We start from the raw sequence: 20227 nt of genomic DNA, 5'->3' as shown, positions 1-20227 counted from the left end.
GGAGACGGAGAGAGAGGGAGGGGCCGAAAGGGGCTGCGCGAGGGGCTTTGAGGGGTGACTTGATGGAGTCATTAATCTTTACCTGTCTGGGCCACGCTGCCACTCAGTTCGGAGAGACTCGATGCCATCCTCTCCAGCTGCTTCCTGTCCTCTCTGCCTCCCAGGATAAGGGGCAGCAGGTACTTCTGCAGAAGGGACCAGGTGAGGAGCCTCTCAAATCCCACCACCCAACTTGTCCTGACCTTCTGCGGTCACTCAAGTCCCAACACACTCCATACTAGAAAAAAAGTGCTTGAAAAAGTTAGCAGGCTGCCGTACGGCCTCATAAGAACTTTTGCAGGAACAAGGCCAAAGGCCAAAGGCCAAAGGAGGGCGAGAAGTCAGAGGTGGCTGGCACGGGCTAGGCCAGCTCTCTGAGCTGTCCCCAAGCTCAGGAAGGTCTCCCTGTGAGGGAGACCTCGCCCCTTAAACTTACTTTTCTTAAATATATATAAATAAATATATATACGGTGCTCTTAAATTCTACTTGAAAAGTTCTAAGGGAAGACTGCAGAAGGCTATGGCGGCCCCTGACCCCAGTGGTGGCTGCTGGGGAGGAGAGAAAAGCAGCATTCACTGTTGCCTTTCTGAATCTTTAACACTTGAACTCTGAAGGAAACAAACTGCCTCACCCATCCAGAAACAGCATGAGATCTGCGTAAACACAACATTACTAGAGAGACTAGAGGAAAACCAACAGACTTCTGGGATCACTGATCTCCCATGGCGGGAATAAGGCACACACATCGGAAGCCTGCTAAAGAGGGCACCTTGGACTTGTCTAAACATCAGAAGGGGCTTTCTTCACAGAAAGCCAAAACAGCCTAGATGCTTCCAGAACTGAGAGACAGAGGAGAAACTGCCTGAGACCCACAAAGCAAAGGCTGCTGACTGCAGAGCCACCAGACAAGAGCACCTAGGACCAGCCTCTCATCATTTGGGAAGGCAGGGGCACAGCTGGTCATCTGTAGGGCTTGGGACAAGGATGTCTGGGACCTGGGGACCTTCTGTTTCTCTAATCTAGGAGGGCAAGGTCCACACCAACCTGAGAGGGTACTGCTTCAGCCTGGCACACACATCTGGCAGGTGCTATCCAGAGAGAACTCAGGTTTTTAGTCTATTTGGGTTCCAGACAGAAAGAAAGGGAACGTTCTCCATTATGGGATCTGTACTAGGGAAGAAAAGCAGCTCTCCTAGGCTTTGTGGGAGACCTCATTTCAAGACAGACTCAGAGTGAAGCCCGTCATTTAGCATATGCACAGAAGCCGTTTCTATTCTGCAAAGTGCTTTGCAGCCACAGTGTGAGTTATTACCCACAACCGAGCGGAACTCATCAACTGCAGCCTGACGTTTCCTAAGTATAAAAGTCAAGAAAGTCTCAGCTGCATAACCAGCTCCGCCCCCCCCCCCCCATTCCTGAGGCCAGAGCCCATGAGCGGGGAGTGGGGAGGGCTGCCGCTGCCCTGGCTGAGTCTCTGTGCCTGTACAAAGCAAGACAGCCTCCGTTTTTAAAACTTAAAACTACCAGCGGATGTGTTACCATTGTGACCAACATTTCAATGTTTCCTTCTTTTTAAAGCAGGCGGGTGGCAGAGCTCCGTGGAAACAGGTGATGATTTTTGTCACATCTGAACCAAGGTGCCACACCTCCTGTTCTCTGGGGGCAGGGCCAGGCAATGGGACAATCATGTGCCCTGTGAACTCCCTGCTGGTGCCTGTCTGCAGCCAGTGACCTGAGAGAGGCTGCCCTCATCATACAAGGCTTCACACCAGCTCAGAGGCAAGTCCTCACTTTGCTTCTGATTTTCTGCATGGGAATGTCTTACTCTGGCAATAGACACTACACCGAAAAGTTATATTCTGCCACAACTCTGTCATTAGCTATTGTATGAAGTCAAAAACTAAGAATCCAAGAATGCAAGGTTTAAACACATTTCATGTGCTGCAAAATTACACTCCAAGCCTGGGAATTCAATAGAGTCCTTTAAAAACAGTCACCAAGCCAGGTGGATTAGTGCAAGGCCTCAGAAGTGAACATGGCTTCTCTCCAGGAAAAGCAGCCTTGGATGCTGGGCCATCCTGGCTGTGCATCTTATAGATTGGGTTTCTCCAGATCAAGGCTGGGCCTTTCCACTGATCTCATGGGAGAAAGTGTTTGTTGAGTGCCTTCAGTTCTGCTGTGAGCATCAGCGCTGCTTTTGAGGGTTGGCTGACTCACAAAGCCTAGGGAAAACCCCGCGCTTATACAGATGCTACCACGACCCACAGAAAACAAGAAGTGGGCTCCCTGGGCTACTTGTAAATACCATGGTGGAACAAGGGCATCTAAGGGGCTTCCCACGAGCCAGCAGGCAGGGAGCCAGCACCACTCCAGCACTGTCCTAAGGACTGACTCTGGCCTTCACTGCAATCCTGAGACACGTTCTACAGATGCTATAAACCATCATACCCTAAAGATGTGTTAATACACCTGACCTACTGAGGAACACAGTGCGTGGGCCCTATCTTCAGTGTGCTCAGCACACTTGCAGGGGCAGTTGGGCAAAACTGTCAAACCAAAGCCCCTGTAAGTGTTCACCATCTCAGCTCCTTCCCTGGGTATTGCACCCAAAGTGAGAATACTGACATGGGTAGGCACACTTTACACCACTGCAAAGTCAGAGCATCAGTTCCAGCCCCATCTTATGGATAGACCAGTGCACTCTGGGACAGAGTCAGCTCAACACACATGGCTAGGCTCCAGAGTCCAAGCTCTTAATCACTAGGTTGTTCTGTGTCTCAAATTTATAATCTATTCACTGGTACCAGGCACTGCCCTAAATACCTGCCCTGGCCTTTAGGTCACTCTGGGGGAGGTGGGGGGAGTTGGCACAAGGAGGAGAGCTGAAGCTCAGTGCCTGTGTACCTCCATGTCCACCACAGCCACTGTGTTCTAGGGCTGAGCATCCACAGAGTGCAGAACCTCTGTAAGTAAGCCAGGGGTCAATGGCTCAACACCAAAGGGTGGCAGGCCACAACTCAACACCAAAGGGTGGCAGGCCAGAACCCTCGAAGCCCCTGGGAGGCAACTCACCTTGTAGAGCTGGTGAAAGCCAAATGCAATTCCTGCCATGATGATGGCCAAGGCACCGTAATCTCGCCATCGGGAACTTCCGGGGCCTAGGGATAGAAGACAAAACTAAGGAAGAAAGCTAGGACAGGTCTCCACACCCCACCCTAGGAGTGGAACTGTCTCAGCTGGCAGGCAAGTGAGACACACAGCTGGAGAAACTAGCACGTGGCCATCAGAACAGCTGCTCGGCTGGCTCTTCCCTCTTCTTCCCAGGCTCCCGGAACCATCTGTCACACTTGAGATGGGAGCGAGTGACCTGACCATGAGATGCTGACTCAGCTGTGAGCTAACTGTCCAGCCTTGGAGGTCAGATCCCAGGGGTGATGTGAGGACCTTTGACCTGGCCTATGAGGTCAAGGGACAAGGAATTATTCTAGTGTACACATACCACACAGAGGGATAAACCAGGGCCCATGGTGACCTGGGCCTCCCTGCTCTGCTCACTCCTCAGACTCTGAAGACACAAGTCTAAGCAAGACAACTTCTCAGGGTGCTGAGAGACGGGGCCAAGGCCTGTGTCCTGGAGGCCCTGCGAGTGGGTGGGGAAGGGAAGGCTGGTCGGGGCCACCCGAAGACCAGTCCACAGCAGTGGGGTGGCAGTAAGGGGTTTGGAAAAGAAGCGCCATCGTCAGAACTCTGTACTTTAAGAGAATGCTGGGCTAGCTCTGGGGCAAGCTAGAAGTAGGGGACTTTAGGAAGGGCCACAGAGGTGAAGACAGCCCATCTAGATCATAGGGCAAGGAAGTTTTAGAAAGAGAATTTGCCAATTTGTTGAGGAAGTAGACTGAGCGTCCAGTCCTCACCTCAGGGTAGGCTCCTGGCCAGTTCACACAGAACCGACCAGCTCACACAGGCGTGCTCAACTTTTATTGTGCTTTTCCTTTCTGTAACTGTGATCTGAAAACAGCAAATGGAAAATTCCAGAAAGAAACAACATACAGGTTTTAAACAGTATACACCATTCTAAGTAGCATGAGGGCATCCAAGCCACCGTGCTCTGACCTACCCAGGACTCCACTTAGCTCTGTACCGTGAATCCACACTGTATATGCTACTTGCCTAGCACACAGCGACTACCATCCTGACTCTCAGACTGTCTCAGTGTCCCTTACTTCACTTAACAGTGGTCTCGGAGCATGGGGCAAAGGTACTGGTAATCTGAATCTGCCTAAGAAAAGCCTAAGCATTTCCCTCCAGAGAAAAAGGTGAAAGTTCTCAATAAGGAAAAACACACCAGCAAGATCACACTGTCAAGATCAATGGGGGGGGGGGCGACATGACACTTTTATTACAGCACACTGCCACAGTCACACTTCACTATAGTCACTCTTACTACGCCTAATCTGTAAATTAAACTTTGTCACGGCTGTGTGTGTAGACAGGGTGCAGTCTCAGGCTTCCACTGGCTCCTGGACAAAGTCTCTACAGTTCCAGGTGAGATTCCACTTGCATGAGAGGCAGGTTCTCTACCATCCCACAAAGGGCTCGTGAGGGGTGTGGGTATGCATTCTGGCCTGCTCTCTCCAGGCCTCGTCAGCCTCCTCTCAGGGGCTCTGCCAAGAGGAGGAACAGAGACCATGGTGGGCACACTTGGCAGTCATGTATGAAACTACATACTGTGCCAGTGGAAGTGTTGCCCACAAGGTGCCTGACAGGCTTGCTGAGAGAAGAGCTGCCTTCCTCCAAAGGTGAGTCTGGGAGCATGGAAACAGGAGCACTGTGGGAACCCTCAGAGGAGGACTGTAACCAGCTTTCGTGTTTCAGAGAGCTCCCCTGCCTCTACCTTCCACCCGTGCCTGCAAGCTCACTGGCACACCTGCCACCATCTGCTGTCCCAGGACCAAAGGAGAGGAGCAGGGGCCTTGGCAGGGCTAGTGGTGGGATGTGGGCATGGAGTTAGGAATATGGACATGTGGCCTGGCCAGGAAAGTCACCTCCAAGAAGGTGAGGGGCACAGCCCTCCTATCTGGACTACTACACAGCACTCTCAAGAGGCAAGAAGAGATCTAAAGAATGTCTTCTTTACTACCATAGTCCCCTGTACTCATGGAGTCCACATGGGATTCCCAACATGGCCCAGCTCATCTTGGCCATAAAACTGCAATTATATGGCTTCTCCCAGACTTCAACTCCCATTTCTGTTTTACATATCCTGACAAGACTCAGTTTAAGCATCAAGTAGAAGTCAGCGTACTGTAAAGAGGCACCCTTTGCCACCAACAGCCGCCGTCCAGGGCTCTGCGTCATCCTTCCCAGAACGTTCACACATGGAAAGCAAGAGGTGCGTGTCTGAGTCTTCTCTTCCCCCCATTCTCAGTGTCTTCCCACCGCTGTCTGGTAATCCTCACAACCTCCTTGCCGACATACAGACCCCTCTCTGATCTGTAACTGCACCACACACGCTGTAGACCTGTGTCAACTCCCATACAGGCCACTAGAAAACCCGAGACTTCCTAGGGACATGGGACAGAAGGAATGCATGGTTTTGACTCCAAGAGACACAGCCAGATTCTGTCCACAGGGCTTTGCAAATCCATCTGCCAGCCACATATTCAGCGCCTGTTCCAGTGTGTTCATCAGAGGTAGATTCTGCCAGTTCGGTGGCAGCAGAATGGTACTTCCTGCTGCTCCTGATGGGCACCCACCTTATCTTGTGTGGATTCTCCTTTTGGCATTGCTACTTCAATTTCTTCCTTCCTCACTCTTGAGAGACTTTCTTATGTAGCATGGATACTAGTTCTCATAAATACCTCATTTCTTTTCTTTTGGTTCTGCTTATGGTCTTAAGTGGCAATCAAATATGTGTGTGTGTGTGTGTGTGTGTGTGTGTGTGTGTGTGTGTGTGTGCGCGCGCGCGCACACACGCGAGCGTGTCTCTCTGTATGTGTGCATGTGTTTGTGTGTATGTGTGTGCGTGCGTGCACATGAGTGTGTGTGTGTGTGTGTGTGTGTGTTTACAGACATCTGTCAATGTGCTCTTTTGTGAGTTCTGGGGTTTGTGTTACAGTTAAGGATGTCCCCAAACTATGTTTGGATACACTGTGATGCCCAGTGACGTGAAAAGGTCATCCCATGAAGGCAAGGACTGCCTTGCCTATTGTTCCTTCTCTTCTAGTCAGCACTGTTCTTCATGCCAGAGGTAAAAGCCAACCCCCCTTCTCCATTTTTAGGAGAACAATGTGGTGAAAGATTGACCTTGCCACACTTTGAGAGGGTCATTGTTCCAGAGGGTCCTTGTTGCATGTGTCCATGCAACCCAAATCCCCTGAGAAGACCTTCCCATGGTGCTACAATTAGCAAACCACATTCACCATCAACCCTCAAACTGCCGCTGGCCACTGAGTCCCCTACAAGAAGGCAACTGTACTAGGCTGGCAACCCAAGCAGACCCCAAGTCTGCTGAATCGGCTGCCTCACCACAGGCACAGCCTCTTTCTGCTGACATCGAGACCCTGAGGCCAAGCAGCCTCCAGAGCTTGAGATCCGGGAGTTCAGACCCTGCACCGCTGTCCACCATGCCGGAGCTCTGCCCTCCCTAGGCCTAAGAAACACCTGTAGTTCCTTGACAGCTCACCCTTCACCCTCACTGCCGCGGCGGCATCCCTGCCAGGCTCTCGCTAAGAACATTTTATTGCCCCCTGGTTTTCATTATTAATGAAAAGGGACCGGAATGATCTTTCCTAAAGTTCAGGGAGTCTATAAAGACTAGAAGCTGAAATGCCATTTTACTCGTTTTAGAGATGTGTGATACAATTCTGTCTGTGGCAAAATGAAGGGAGAAAAACTCAGATGCAAAAGCCTCTTTTCTTTTCTACCTCATGGCTCCAAGGTAAGAGGTTCAACTGCAGCAGCACGCACTGGCTCACACCTCCAGCCCTCACCAACCTCCTGCCTCCTGCCCACACTAAGGGCAGGTTTTCCTGAATCCAGCAGATGCTCTTATCATGCACTCCAGTGTCCAGGTGTACAATACAGGGCCAGCAACCTGACAGCTCCAGGTGAGAAGGGAAATGGAAAAAGCTTTTTAAAAAAATTACCACATGTATTTATCTACTTACATGTAAACAAGGGCATGGATGCACAAGTGTGTGGGTGTCAGAGGACAACTTTCCTGAGTCTGTTCTCTCCTTTTACCATATGGGTCCCAGGGATCAGACCCAGGTTATCAGGCTTAGTGGCAAGAACCTATACCCATTTTCTCAGCTTGTCCACCCAAGAAAGCAATACAACTGGGCTGGAGACATGGCTCAGTGGTTATGAATACATGCTGTTCTTCCAGAAGCCATGAGTTCGGTTCCCAGTACCCACATGGCAGCTTACAACTGTCTGTAACTCCAATTCCAGGGGATCTGATGCCTCTGGTCTCCAATGCACAATGCATACACATAATGAAAAGTAATAGAAATAAATCTTTTTTTTTTTTAAAGCTGCACAACTACTAGGTAGCATGGTCATACCTATCATCCCAGGATTTAGGAGGCTGAGGCAGGAGGATCACAAGTTGGAGGTAGCCTTGGCTACATGGCAAAAGTGAGAGTGGGAAGCTAGAGCGAGCAAGAACAAGAGCAATCTGCTTCTCTCAGACCCTGCCTGATGCTCTCCCCCCAAGGCTCCATCCCCCAAATGGTGGGGCAGGAAGTGCCACCAACACCACATCCTGGGGGCTTTAAAAAGATATGGGACAGCAATGACTGTCCCACACACCTGAGCATCTCTGGAACTGTGACTCTAAGACACAGTAAGGGACAAACTGCTGTGCTGTAAAGGGGTGGGGTCCTTGAATTGGACATCCCTGTAAGCATCACACAGTGCACTCCATGAAGCAGCCTGGGCACTGAGGCTCAGGATTGGGGCAGCTGTCAGGACAGTAGCCATGGTGGCAGGGGAGCATCTCCAAGGCTCTGTAACTATTCTCTGAATACCAACAAAACCAACATTGCCAGGCTCTTTCACTGAATCTCAATCAACAGAGAAACCAAACCCTCTTAGCACATGGGAGCAGACAAAAGCAGGCAGGAATATGCCAACCTGAGCTGAGGAGTACAGCCTCCTCAGCAACAGCCCTGGAACGTGCATTGTGATCATCCCACTGAGACTCCAGTGACTGCACTTAGGAGGCTGGTGGCCCGGCACAGGGCAGGGCAGAGGCAGACACTTCCTCTTTGCTCATCAAGGCTGAACTGTGACTATGGTGGTGGGCCTAGCTCCTCAAAGCTGCCGCCAGCTCCACTCAGAAGCCACCCTGAATTAAATGACAAGACAGGCTCACTCAGTAGGGTCCTGGACAAAAGCCAGTCCATAAATCAGCACCTGCCATGCTGTGGAGTCGCTGGGTCTTTTGCACAGACAGCAACTGAAGGTTCTGCAGAGCAAGCTAAGCCACTCTGGCTACAGCGCAAGGCACACAGAAGCACCTGGCTGTAGATGGTAATGTGGACAGAGGGAGAACTGAACCCAGATATCACAGCTCTGTGCACAGCAAGTAAGCACCTCAGACAGTTCAGTTTTAGTTCTTCCTGAGATGTTGACTTCTGGCAGCTTATTACATCCTGGGCATGTTATGTCACACATGAAGGCAGAGAACCTTTTAACACTAAGTTGCCAAGTAACAGTCACAGCCAATAGGTCCAAGGCCTGGCTTCCCATGCACTTCCAGAGAGACACCATCTTTTCCATTTGTCATGGGGCTGTGATGCTACTAGCGATGTCACCTTTAGGCAGGGAAGACAGTGAACAGTGTGCCCAAACCCCTCATCACAGCTGAAGAACTACAAGCTCTGAAGTCAGGTGCAGTGTAGTCCCAGATACTCAAGAAGCTAAGCCCAGGAGCTAAAGACCAACTCAGGCAACACAGGTCCCAATAAGTAAAACCAGGCTGGAGGGATAGCTCAAGGCAGAGCATATGCTTAGCATTGATACCTTTAAAAAAAAATAGAAGGGGGGGGGAGGAAGGAAGGAAGGAAGGAAGGGGAAAGCAAGCAAGTTGTAGAACTCATGCCTATAGATCTAACTCTTGAAAAGCTGAAGCTTGGCTTGAATTTGAGGCCAGTCTAGACTACAGGGTGAGACCATACATACATACATACATACATACATACATACATACATACATACATACATACATATCATTCATCACAGACACACACCAGCCTAATTAAAAAGAATCCAGAGGAGTTCAGAAATAGACCATGTTGATGACTGACGTCATGTTGTGCGAGAAAGGATAACCTGTGTGACAATGGTGCTGAGCAAGTGAAACTCCACATGAAAAAGTTATAAGTTCACACTGTGTGCAAAAAGTTAATGCTACATGGGCCACACATGAGCAGAGAATAAAAATTACATGGCTATACAGATTCCATATGAAAACAGAAAATATAGAAGTCGAGTCTCAGGACAGACAAAGATATAAAAAGTGTGGGCCATAATGTTGTGGAATATTTGTACACTGTGTGAAAATGTATTGCTGTGATTGTGAAATAAAAAGCTGAACAGTCAATAGTCAAGCAGGAAGTATAGGTATAGGTGGGATTTCTGGGGAGAGAAAGAAAGAGGAGGAGATAAGGCACAGGGGAGACACCAAAAGGACATGGAATGAATCGGACATCCAGAATGAACGAAAGATAAAATGTCACAAAGCAAAATATAGGTTTATATAAATGGGTTAATTTAAGTTCTAAGAGCTAATGAGATAAGCCTAAGCTAAGGCTTAGCTTTCACAATTAGTAAGTTTCTGTATTATTATTTGGGAGCTGGCTGGTGGAACAGAGAAAGAATCATTACACCATAAAAGGCAAAACAACTGAAAAAAAGAATGGATGTCAACAAAAGGCACTGTCACAAAACTGAAAAGGTGAGTCACAGGCTGGGAGACAAGAGATGCAAACAGGAGGGAATATAGACAAAGTCTAACAACTCAACAAGTCAAAGACAAGGCAGCTTTAAAAAGGGCAAAGGCCTGCAAGAGTCTTCATAAAACATGTATGCATGACCAGCAAGCCCCTAAAAAGAGGGGGCTGGAGAGCTGGCCCAGTGGTTCAGAGCACTGGTTGTTCTTGCAGAGGACCCAGGTTCTATTCCCAGCATCTACATGGAGGCTCACAGCTGCCTGTAACTCCAGTCCCAACAGATCTGATGCCCTTTTCTGGCCTCTACAGCACCAGGCACACATGCAGTACACAAATGTACATACAAGCAAAACACTTAAAGACACATAAAAATAAGAAAAACAAAAACAAAACCAAAAAAACTGAAAACAAGCTTGGCATCATTAATCACTCTATGAAATACAAAATGGAAATTACAGTGAGGTTCTGTTACATAAATGCTAGAAAGGCTAAACTTAAAACTGAGAGAACCAAATCCCAACAAGGAGATGTGGAATCACAAAACAAGCAAAACCCCTAGAACTCTCACACCTCACACTGGAATCAGTGAAGATGGCAGAGTGGGCAAAGACGCTTGCCACCAAGTCTGACGTCCTGGTTCAGTCTTTAGGACAGTAGGAGAGAGCTGACATGCTCTTTGACCTCCACTTCATGTGGCTCCCCATGACACAATTCTTTCTCTCTCTCTCTCTCTCTCTCTCTCTCTCTCTCTCTCTCTCTCTCTGTGTGTGTGTGTGTGTGTGTGTGTGTGTCACACACACACACACACACACACACACGCACGCACGCACGCAAGCACACACACGGGTTAGGAGTTGTGAAATGTGTATGCCAACATGGCATTTTTGGGAATAAAGTAAGCACAGAAACTCCATGCATGTCACTGGGCATCAATGAAGCTTGTGAGGAGACAGAGCCGTGGTGACAAGGTACAGACTGGTAGTTAACAGGAATGAGGTGGGGAGAGACACAAAGAAACTCTTTGAGGTAATAGAAACTAAGCCACTAAGCTGGGCAGTGGTGGCGCACGCCTTTAATCCCAGCACTCGGGAGGCAGAGGCAGGTGGGGCTCTGTGTGTTTGGGGCCAGCCTGGTCTACAAGAGCAAGTAACAGGACAGCCTCAAAGCCACAGAGAAACCCTGTCTCAAAAAACAAAACCAAAAAAAAAAAGTAGTTCTTACAGGCTCCAAAATAATACAGAGAAACCCTGTCTTGGGAAAAAAAAAAAAAAAAAAAAAAAAAAAAAAAAAAAAAAAAAAAAAAAAAAAAAAAAAAAAAAAAAAAAAAAAAAAAAAACCACTGCCCTTTTGGCATATTTTCTACATTGTGACTGAAGAACCAGGACTCTAATTGCATGCATATTATACATCAGAAAACTGATGAGAAAGAAAATAATTAAGGTCCAGAAATCAGAAACATGGTATCCAGCCATTTCGTGCTAGACACCATCCATCCAAGCGTGAGTCCACGTAAGATTTGCACACCAATGCTCTCAGCAGCATTATATGCATTAGCCAAAACAGGGCCAAAGACACAGCTTGACAGTAGAGTACCTGCCTAGCCTGCACAAGCCTCCAAGTTCAACTCACAGTACACAGAAAGTCAAAAACATGGCAGGAGATCACCTAACTGTCTGTCCATCAACTGTACACAAAATGAGGGCCATTCATACAATGGAATACTAACCAGCAGTGAAAAGGAGCGCTCAGAAATCACCCACTCTGCAATTCCATTTACCTAAGATGCTCAGAAGAGGTGAATTTATGGTGATGGAAATTAGACTACTGGTTGCCTGGGGATAGCGGCAGGAACAAGGATCAACTGTGAGTCCAAGGGCCCCCTCTCCCTCCAAGAGTATAAGAAGTCTCTACAGCTGCTCTATGGCAATGGCTGTACTTCAGCTGAGTTACCAAAAACCATTAAAAATGGATTTTTGTCATATATAAAATATACTCCAATAGCTCCAAAAAAAAAAAAATTGTTTGAGGGTCTGGTGAGATGGTTCAACAGGTAAAAGTGCTTGCTGCTAAGACTGGTAAATTGAGTTCAATCCCCTGAAACCACATGATAGAAGTCAGAAACCAACTTCTACAGGTTGTCCTCTGACCTCCACCCATGTACTGGAGTATGATAAATAAAATGAAAGGAAATAAAACTCAACTCTGAACTGGCTGCAGATCGGCAGACTGACAGCAGGGCTCATCCCCAGCACCATATACAACAAACACCACGAAACATCTTTCTAGCAGAAAAGACTGGCAGACGCCATGGATGGTATAAGGGGTAGGTGCAGGTGTACGCCATCACAACTACAACCTTCCTTTTCTAAGGCCTTTCGCCCCTCACCAAGACGGTGCCAAATTCAAAGCATCAGATCTTTGCCCCTCTAAGTGGAAGGTGAGAGAGCAAGGACTGATGATACATCCACCTGACAGGAAACGACGACGAGACAGGTAGACACATCCCAAAAGAAGATGTACACATGATCAATAAGCACACGACGGCGCTGAACCTCAACAGACACCATGGAGGAGGAGCGTCAGCCATCGGGAGTCAGCCCTGCATGCACGCACGCACGCACGCACGCACGCACGCACGCACGCACAGATCATCAAGGCTCCCGCTGGAGAACACGAGCTGCTGCCGAGGCCGAGGCTGCTGGTGGGACACAGGACAACCACTCTGGAATACAGTTTACCAGTTTCTTATAAGGTTAAACATACACTTAACATACAAATCAGCAATTCTCCTCCTAGGCATTCACCCAAGAGAGATAAAAGCACATAGAGTCTTGTACATGAATGTTCACAAGAGTTTTATTCATAATGGCTAAAAACTGGAAACAGCCCAAAGTCCATCAACTGCTGAGTGGATAAACAAACACTGGGATATGGCTCAGTAATAAATGAAGCAACTTCCTACACGACAGCAACTTGGATGTATCTCAGCACTACCCTGGGCAGAGACCAAACTAAAGCGTACATGCCATATGATTCCATTTATACAAAACTCAGGGAAGAAAGATCTAACAGGCAGCAAGAAAAAGCAGAGCAGTGGTTGCCCTGGAGGCAGGATGGGGCCGGACTGACTGGAAATGGGTGGGGATGGGGCACAAGGGACCCTTTGGGTGTTGGAAATGCTCTGCAATGGAGTGCTGCTTACACGAAGGTGCACACTCAAAGCTCAAATGGCACAATTACAAAGGGTGCATTTTATTTCATGCAAACTACCCTCAATAAAGATCACACACACACATACCCTGTTCAATGTTTTTTCAAGGAAGTTAGTGGTGGCTGAGAGAAAAACCCAACTACCCAGGTGCTAAGTTTTCCCCAACCCGTTAGCGGCTGAAACCAAGGGAGAAATATGACCTAAGGATTCTAACACAGCCTGAAAATCCCTGCCTGATAATGGTTGACTTATACAAAAGAATCTAACATTTAGATGTTATAAAGAGAGATAATAAAGTAGCAAGTCCTAACCCCTAATATGCCAGCTGAACCTTTCTAAATACCACAGCACTAGCCACCAGAGCCTGCCTAGGCCCAGCTAACAGCACCCTGATGTAAGCATTCACGTCAGCTCCAGAGACACCTTGTTGGGAACAGATGATAAGGAGGGCAGAATCGACCTGGACAGCCATAGCTCCCAATATCTGCCCCGATTTGTCAGCCTCTCTTGTAGATGGGAAGACGATACAACCACATCCCTGTTAGCAAGTAGGGGATGGAGGAGATATCCTTGGGAGGCAGCTGGTCCTTTTCCTTCCTGTAGGCTGGTGGTGGCAGATGGGTCACTTGGGGCTGGGGCAGGTGGGCAGGACAAGACAGATGCCAGCAAGCTGTCAAGGAGGCAGAGCTGGGTCCCTGAAGACTGCAGAGCTGCCATGGTAAGCGAGATGCCCTTTGTTTAGGTAGCAGAGAAGACCTATTTTCCAAAATGTAGCCTTGGCTTAGTGACATGCAAAGCCAGTTCAAGCCTCATCTTTTCAAGGCTCTGAAGACCACCGTTCTGGAGTTTCAAACTGTTGTTTGAAAGGACACTCCCAAGATCATTGCTGCGCAGAGGCTACTCATCTCTGTCCTTCCCCAAACACCAGGCTTCCTAGGCATTGAACACTGACTGACCTCCTGTCCCTGCTTCTACAACCGCCCAGAACAGCCTACATGGACTGCACGTGGGAATGGTCTGGCTGATGGGCTTGTGACCAAATGGGTATTGTCACCAGGCATTTCTTCTCAGTTCTCCACCACAGTTCACCCAGGCAACAAGCATTTCTAGACATCTGCTAAGTCAGAGCCTCAAGCCATTTGAGTTTTTGTTGTTTTTTTTCCCCCAAAATATTTTCTTTTTCTTTTTTTATTCTCAAATGATTTATTTTTATTTTTTCCAACTTTTTTTATTTGAATTAGAAACAGGATTGTTTTACATGACAATCCCATTTCCCTTCTCCCACCCGTCCTCCCCTACCCCCCCCCAACTAAAACCTTATCTGTCACATATCTTTTCTGCTTCCCCTGGATGGTGAGGCCTTCCATTGGGTGTCATCAGAGTCTTTCGTATCCTTTGGGATAGGGCCTAGGCCCACCCCCGTGTGTCTTGGCTCAGGGAGTAAGTATCCCTCTATATGGAATGGGCTCCCAAAGTCCACACCTATGCTAGGGATAAATACTGGGCTTCTACAGGAGGTCCTATAGATTTCTGAGGTTTCCTCACAGAAACCCATGTTCCTGGGGTCTGGATCAGTCCCATGCTAGTATTCCAGCTATCAGACTGGGGAGCAAGAGTTCCCGGATGTTCAGGTCAGCTGTTTCTGTGGGTTTTACCAGCCTGGTCTGGACCTCTGTGCTCTTCACTGGTCCTTCTCTGCATCTGGGTTCTAGTTCAGATCGGTGATTAGTTATGGGTGTCTGCTTCTACTTCCACCAGCTGCTGGATGAAGGCATATAAGTCAGTCATCAATCTCATAATCAGGGGAGGGCATTTAAGGTAGCCTCTTCTCCTTTGCTGAGATAGTTAGCTGGTGTCATCTTTGTAGATCTCCAGACATTTCCCTAGTGCCTGATTTCTCTGTAAACCAAAAATGTCTCCCTCTAACATGACAGTTCATGTTGGAGAGGATGTGGAGAAAGGGAAACACTTCTCCACTGCTGGTGGGAGTGTCAACTTGTACAGCCACTTTGGAAATCAGTATGGCGACTCCTCAAAAAAATGGGAATCAGTCTACCACAAGATCCAGCAATTCCACTCTTAGGCATATACCCCAAAGAAGCACATTCATACAACAAGGACATATGCTCAACGATGTTCATAGCAGCACTATTTGTAATAGCCAGAAACTGGAAGCAGCCAGGATGCCCCTCAAACGAAGAATGGATAGAGAAAATGTGGTACATTTACACAATGGAGTACTACTCAGCGGAAAAAAAAAAAAAAAAACAATGGAATCTTGAAATTTGCAGGAAAATGGATGGATCTAGAAGAAACCATTCTGAGTGAGGTAACCCAATCACAAAAAGACAAACATGATGATATGTACTCACTCATATGTGGATTTAAGACATAGAGTAAGGATTACCAGCCTACAATCCACACTGCCAAAGAAGCTAATAAACAAGGAGGACCCTAAGGGAGACATACATGGTCTCCTGGAGAAGGGGAGAGGTTCAAGATCTACTGAGCAAATTTGGAGCATGGGAAGAGGGGGGAGGGAGCTAGGAGAATGAGAAGGGGAGAAGAGGGATGCTGAGGACATGAGGGAGCAGAAAGTGTGAGTCAGGGGAAGAATACACGATAACAAGAATGGAGATGCTATGTGAGTTTTTTAAAAGCCTCAGGACTCACAGATTTACAGAAAAGCCACTAAAGCAAACATAAGTACAGTGTGATGGGGAGCAGGGGGTTGCGAGAGGCACAGGACACCTCCATCGGGTCAGAATGAAGCACTGCAAAGATGTGTGGACAGCGAACCCCAACCTTGGGGAAGAAAAGTACGTTGCTGGACAAAGAGGACGAGGAGGGCAAGAGCAGCTCAGACAGGCACACCCCTACCCGTCCAACTCTCACATTCGTCTCAGGACAATCTCTTCAAACAGACAACACAACTTCAGAGACGACCGGCTATCACATGTTGCCGGTTCTCCTGTCAGTGTGACGGCTTAGCTGTCTTTTTTCCCCTCCCCCTAGCTTCTTGGATCAACCAGAGATCCTTAAGGTCATCATGCAGTTTTCTGTCTTTGCGCTCTTGTCCACCCTGTCAGAACACTGAACCCATCACCCACAGGGTCACTGAAGCTCTTGCTCTCAGGAGCGCCCCTTCTCCTCTTCGGCACCGGCCTCCTCCCTGGTCTGGCCCCCAGGCACTGACATGCTGGCTTAACCATCCTTTCCACTAGACGAGGGCAACTGCAGACAGTGGTCAGACTTGTGCTGCGGTTTGGAGCTCTCATCCCCCAGTGCTCTCAGGAGGTAGGGAGAACGTCCAAGAGAGATCTTCGGCCGCTGTGGGGTGACTGATGTAAACCCCAGAACCTCTCTTTCCTTTCATCTCTGGCCATGACACCAACAGTTTCTCTTTGCCATATGCTCTCTGCCATTGTCACCCATAACCAGAGTCCAAACCACCAGGTCAACCAATCACAGACTGGAACTGTATGCCAAAAATAACCTTTTTCTCTTTCTAAGTTGACTCTCTCAAGTCTTAGCAATGGAAAACTAACAGATCTTGTTAATGACCTTTTGTCCCAGGGGTCTAGCACAGTACCTAGTACCTGGGAGTTACTCGATAATGAGTGTTTGCTCAATGAGTTAAGATAATCGGGGTAAGCATATGTTACTAAATAGGGCTGTAACAGAAGCAAACTGAGAAGAACTCTCAGGACTTCTAACCCAATGACAAAGCTCTCTGCCACCCCTAGGCAACTAAAGCTCAGGCCAGCCTCTAAGGGTTCCGCTGCCCATCAAAGACGAGGGCCAATGCTGGAGCCCAGCACCGCCCCACAAAATTTACACAGGCCCTGCTTATACCAAAGTACCCCTTGGTGCTTATCTCTCTGGGTGGAAACAAGACAGCTCAGCACAAATGACTGAGCTGGGGATGGAGCAGGACCCAGAACCTATCCACAGGGCTTGTGAATGCCACAGGGAGGCTTGATGCAAAGTCAAACAAGGTAACCAAGAGGAGGCACTGAGTATCAGGCTTCTCCACCCATCCTAGCCTGGTTTTCCTTGAGCTCTGCCTGACTTTTTCTGAAGCCCTCAGAACACTGGTTTATTCTCACACTAGATGACACCAGGCTTCTCTGGGTGTCATCTCCTGCCACTTTCACAAAGCCTCCTGACTTCCTTAGCCCACATTAATTTTTCTCTTTTCTGTAATCTTACAGAATTTTTTGTCGGTATAATTAATTTTGGCATTAAGTCACAATATCTGATACTATTCTCTTTTTCTTAAGAGCCTGAAGATTCCAAAAGATCATGCTCTGGAGCTCCCACATAACACAGAGTTGAGCATCTAGCAGGTGCTTACACACTGAACTGAACATGTTCTCCCCGTGTTCTCTTCATTGGTGGCATCCACTAACACTTCAAGGTCAAATACACTCACCAGAAAGCAGAGATGGCAAATGAGGCACCGGCAGCCCAGTCACCAGGCCAGGCTGGGAGATAAAGGGCAGCACGTGCCAGGTCTACAAGTAGTCTCAAAGAGACCCAAACCCTGACACGAGAGCGTTTGGGACTGTGCCGAGGGAACCCCGTTTTCTAGACTTGGGTTCAAAGATGAAATGTTCTTAAACAGCTGAGCAATGGGAAGGAAAGGGCTGTTGTGGATCTAGGCACAGAATCAGCAAGAGCACACATGAACAGAGGCCATAAATCCATCCCAGGCACAGACAATGCCTGGGCGATAAGCATGCAGATTGCGCACCTAGTTCAGAAACTCCCCTGAGTTTGCTTGTAATTAAGGGGGTTAGAGAGGTAAAAAAAATATATAAACCCAATTAATCATTTAAATATTTAAAGTCAGATTTTTTCCTCACTCCAGGATTAGTATATTTCATAACGCCAGCAGCCGACAGCCCTGGTTTTTACTGGGGTTCATTTTAGAGCATGTTTAAACTCGTCAGATTGAGTGATGCTTCCAGCAACTAATCGTATGTCAAATAAAAGATATTTTATGTAATAAATTACCACTACAAGTAATTCAAATGTCATTTATCAGTTTTATTATCAGTCAGGCAAAGTCTTGTTTCTCTATATTAATCAAAATCAAGCTTTTTTTTTTTCCTTTTTTCTTTTCTTTTCTTTTTTTTTTTGAGCAGTTTTGACACCTCTTGGCAAAAGTACAGAAGTGAAGAGCAAAGTCACCCTGGAGCTGAAAGGAGTAATGGAGCAGTATGCAAAGAATGAAGCTCAATGGTGACAACTGAAAACTCCAGTATTAAAAAGTATCACTACCATTGTTTCCACGCCAGTGTCAAAGTGGGAGGAAGCCTGTCTCTAAAAAGATGTGTTATTGTTAGGACCAGGAGACTAACAGAGTCTAAGCCTGCAATCTTGAAGGAGACTGCAGACTCAACCGCTGGGGCAGGCCAGAAAAACTAATAGTTAACCCTTTGCGCTTCCAGAAGGCAGGCAAGTATATGATGTTTGATGCCAACTCTGTGACCAAGCAGAACAATTTGTTCTGAGCAGGAAGTTTTCAAGTAGCAGAGAGACCTCTTTGGTATTAAGCTGTGGGAGGAAACAGCTGGAACACAACAGATGTGCTTAGACAATTCTGCACCCAGCTGCCACTGCCTATCCTCAACAAATCCCATTAAACGGCTGGGCTCGGGGACACAACTCAGAAAGTGTGGACACTTACTTAGCCTTTGGTTAAATAGTATGCTTAGAGTCCGAAGCCTACACAATAGATTGAGAGGATTTCGGCTGGGAAAGAGAAATGAGTCTTCATGCTACTCAGTGGCTCAGGCCAGGCACAAAGGGACAAGACACATGGGTATATGTAAACTGGCTTTGCCCCTTAGCATTGCCCAGAAAGCAAAGGACTCTAAATGCAATCTGTGATGCACTCTCTACCTGTCACCACACCTGACTACAGGAGAGGACACCCTGCTGTCCTGTCTGCTGGGGAGAGAGCACCTCCCAGCTGCAGGCAAGCCAGGCAAAAGTGCTCATAAGGGGAGAAGGAAGAGGGCAGGAGTTCCTGTGCTCCGAATCAAAATGAGCCTGGCACTGTATTTTTTTTTCTTTTTAATTTTAATGTTTTTGCTTTTGGAGACAGGGTTTCTCTGTGTAACAGGCCTGGCTGTTCTAGAACTCACTCTGCATGCAGACCAGGCTGGCCTCAAACTTACAGAGATCTGCCTGCCTCTGCTTCCCAAATGTAGGGATTAAAGGTGTGTACCACCATTGCCTGGCTGAACCTGCCATTTTTTTTAATACACCCTTTAAAATCTGTTCTTGAACTCTTTTTTAAATCACTTTTTGGAAAAAGTAAGACTTCTAGACAATTAAAATGACAATTTTAGAAAAGACTTGAAAGACAATAGAACCTATGCTGAGTTACTTAAAAGAAACAAACCTAGGCTGTTTCTTATAGCTTTGAAGATAATTGTAACTTTTTTAGATTTCTCCACGTGACTTACAGAAGAGGTGATGTTCTTGTTTGGATGAATACACAGCCCTGTATCTGTTACTATGGCAACCTCCATTTAAAACAACAAACTCCCCTCCACCAGGGTTCCATGCCATCATTAAAGGACCTTTGTACTTAATCTGAAATTCCCTGAGAATCTGTCACTGTATGAATCTGCTCAGTGGAGTCAGGACAAGGGAGCAAAGGCTGACCTAAATCTATTAATATTAAGTGTAAAAAAAAAAACAAAATTAGGAGACAATTACTTCCATGGGCAAAGGAGAAGCCACTTACAACTCCCATGCTTGTGTTAGGCCACCACTGAGAACCACTGGGGTAAGGAGGCAGAACTGATCATTTTTGTGACTGGAGAGCCTAAAACAACACCAGTGGCTGGCTCCTTGTCCCCTGCAAACTTTGGCACATGCTTACACTGGCCCTAGACAAATTTAAGTGTGCCACTTTTTCATTGCTAGAGAAGCCAAGTTCTCCCATTTTGCTTTGGTGGAAGCTGTGGAGCCTTGCTCTTTGCCAGTGTCCTGAGTCCC

At 47.5% G+C, this 20227-nt stretch overlaps 1 protein-coding gene across 4 annotated transcripts in view; it reads right to left on the bottom strand.

The window, feature by feature from the left end:
• Pex14 (peroxisomal biogenesis factor 14) overlaps nucleotides 1–20227 on the bottom strand; it is a 143120-nt gene that overhangs the window by 6858 nt on the left and 116035 nt on the right. For all 4 annotated transcript variants that reach the window (XM_027398247.2, XM_027398245.2, XM_035439417.1 and 1 more), the window contains 2 exons: nucleotides 3113–3198; nucleotides 83–185 (listed from right to left, as the gene is read on the bottom strand). In XM_027398247.2, the coding sequence (XP_027254048.1) occupies nucleotides 83–185; nucleotides 3113–3198 (189 nt within the window). The remainder of the gene's footprint in view (nucleotides 1–82; nucleotides 186–3112; nucleotides 3199–20227) is intronic.

The sequence above is a fragment of the Cricetulus griseus genome, chromosome 2 (genome assembly GCF_003668045.3).
Source record: "Cricetulus griseus strain 17A/GY chromosome 2, alternate assembly CriGri-PICRH-1.0, whole genome shotgun sequence".
Lineage (NCBI taxonomy): Eukaryota > Metazoa > Chordata > Mammalia > Rodentia > Cricetidae > Cricetulus > Cricetulus griseus.
The sequence above is the reverse complement of the archived record's forward strand: the minus strand, read 5'-3'. Positions and strand labels throughout refer to the sequence as shown.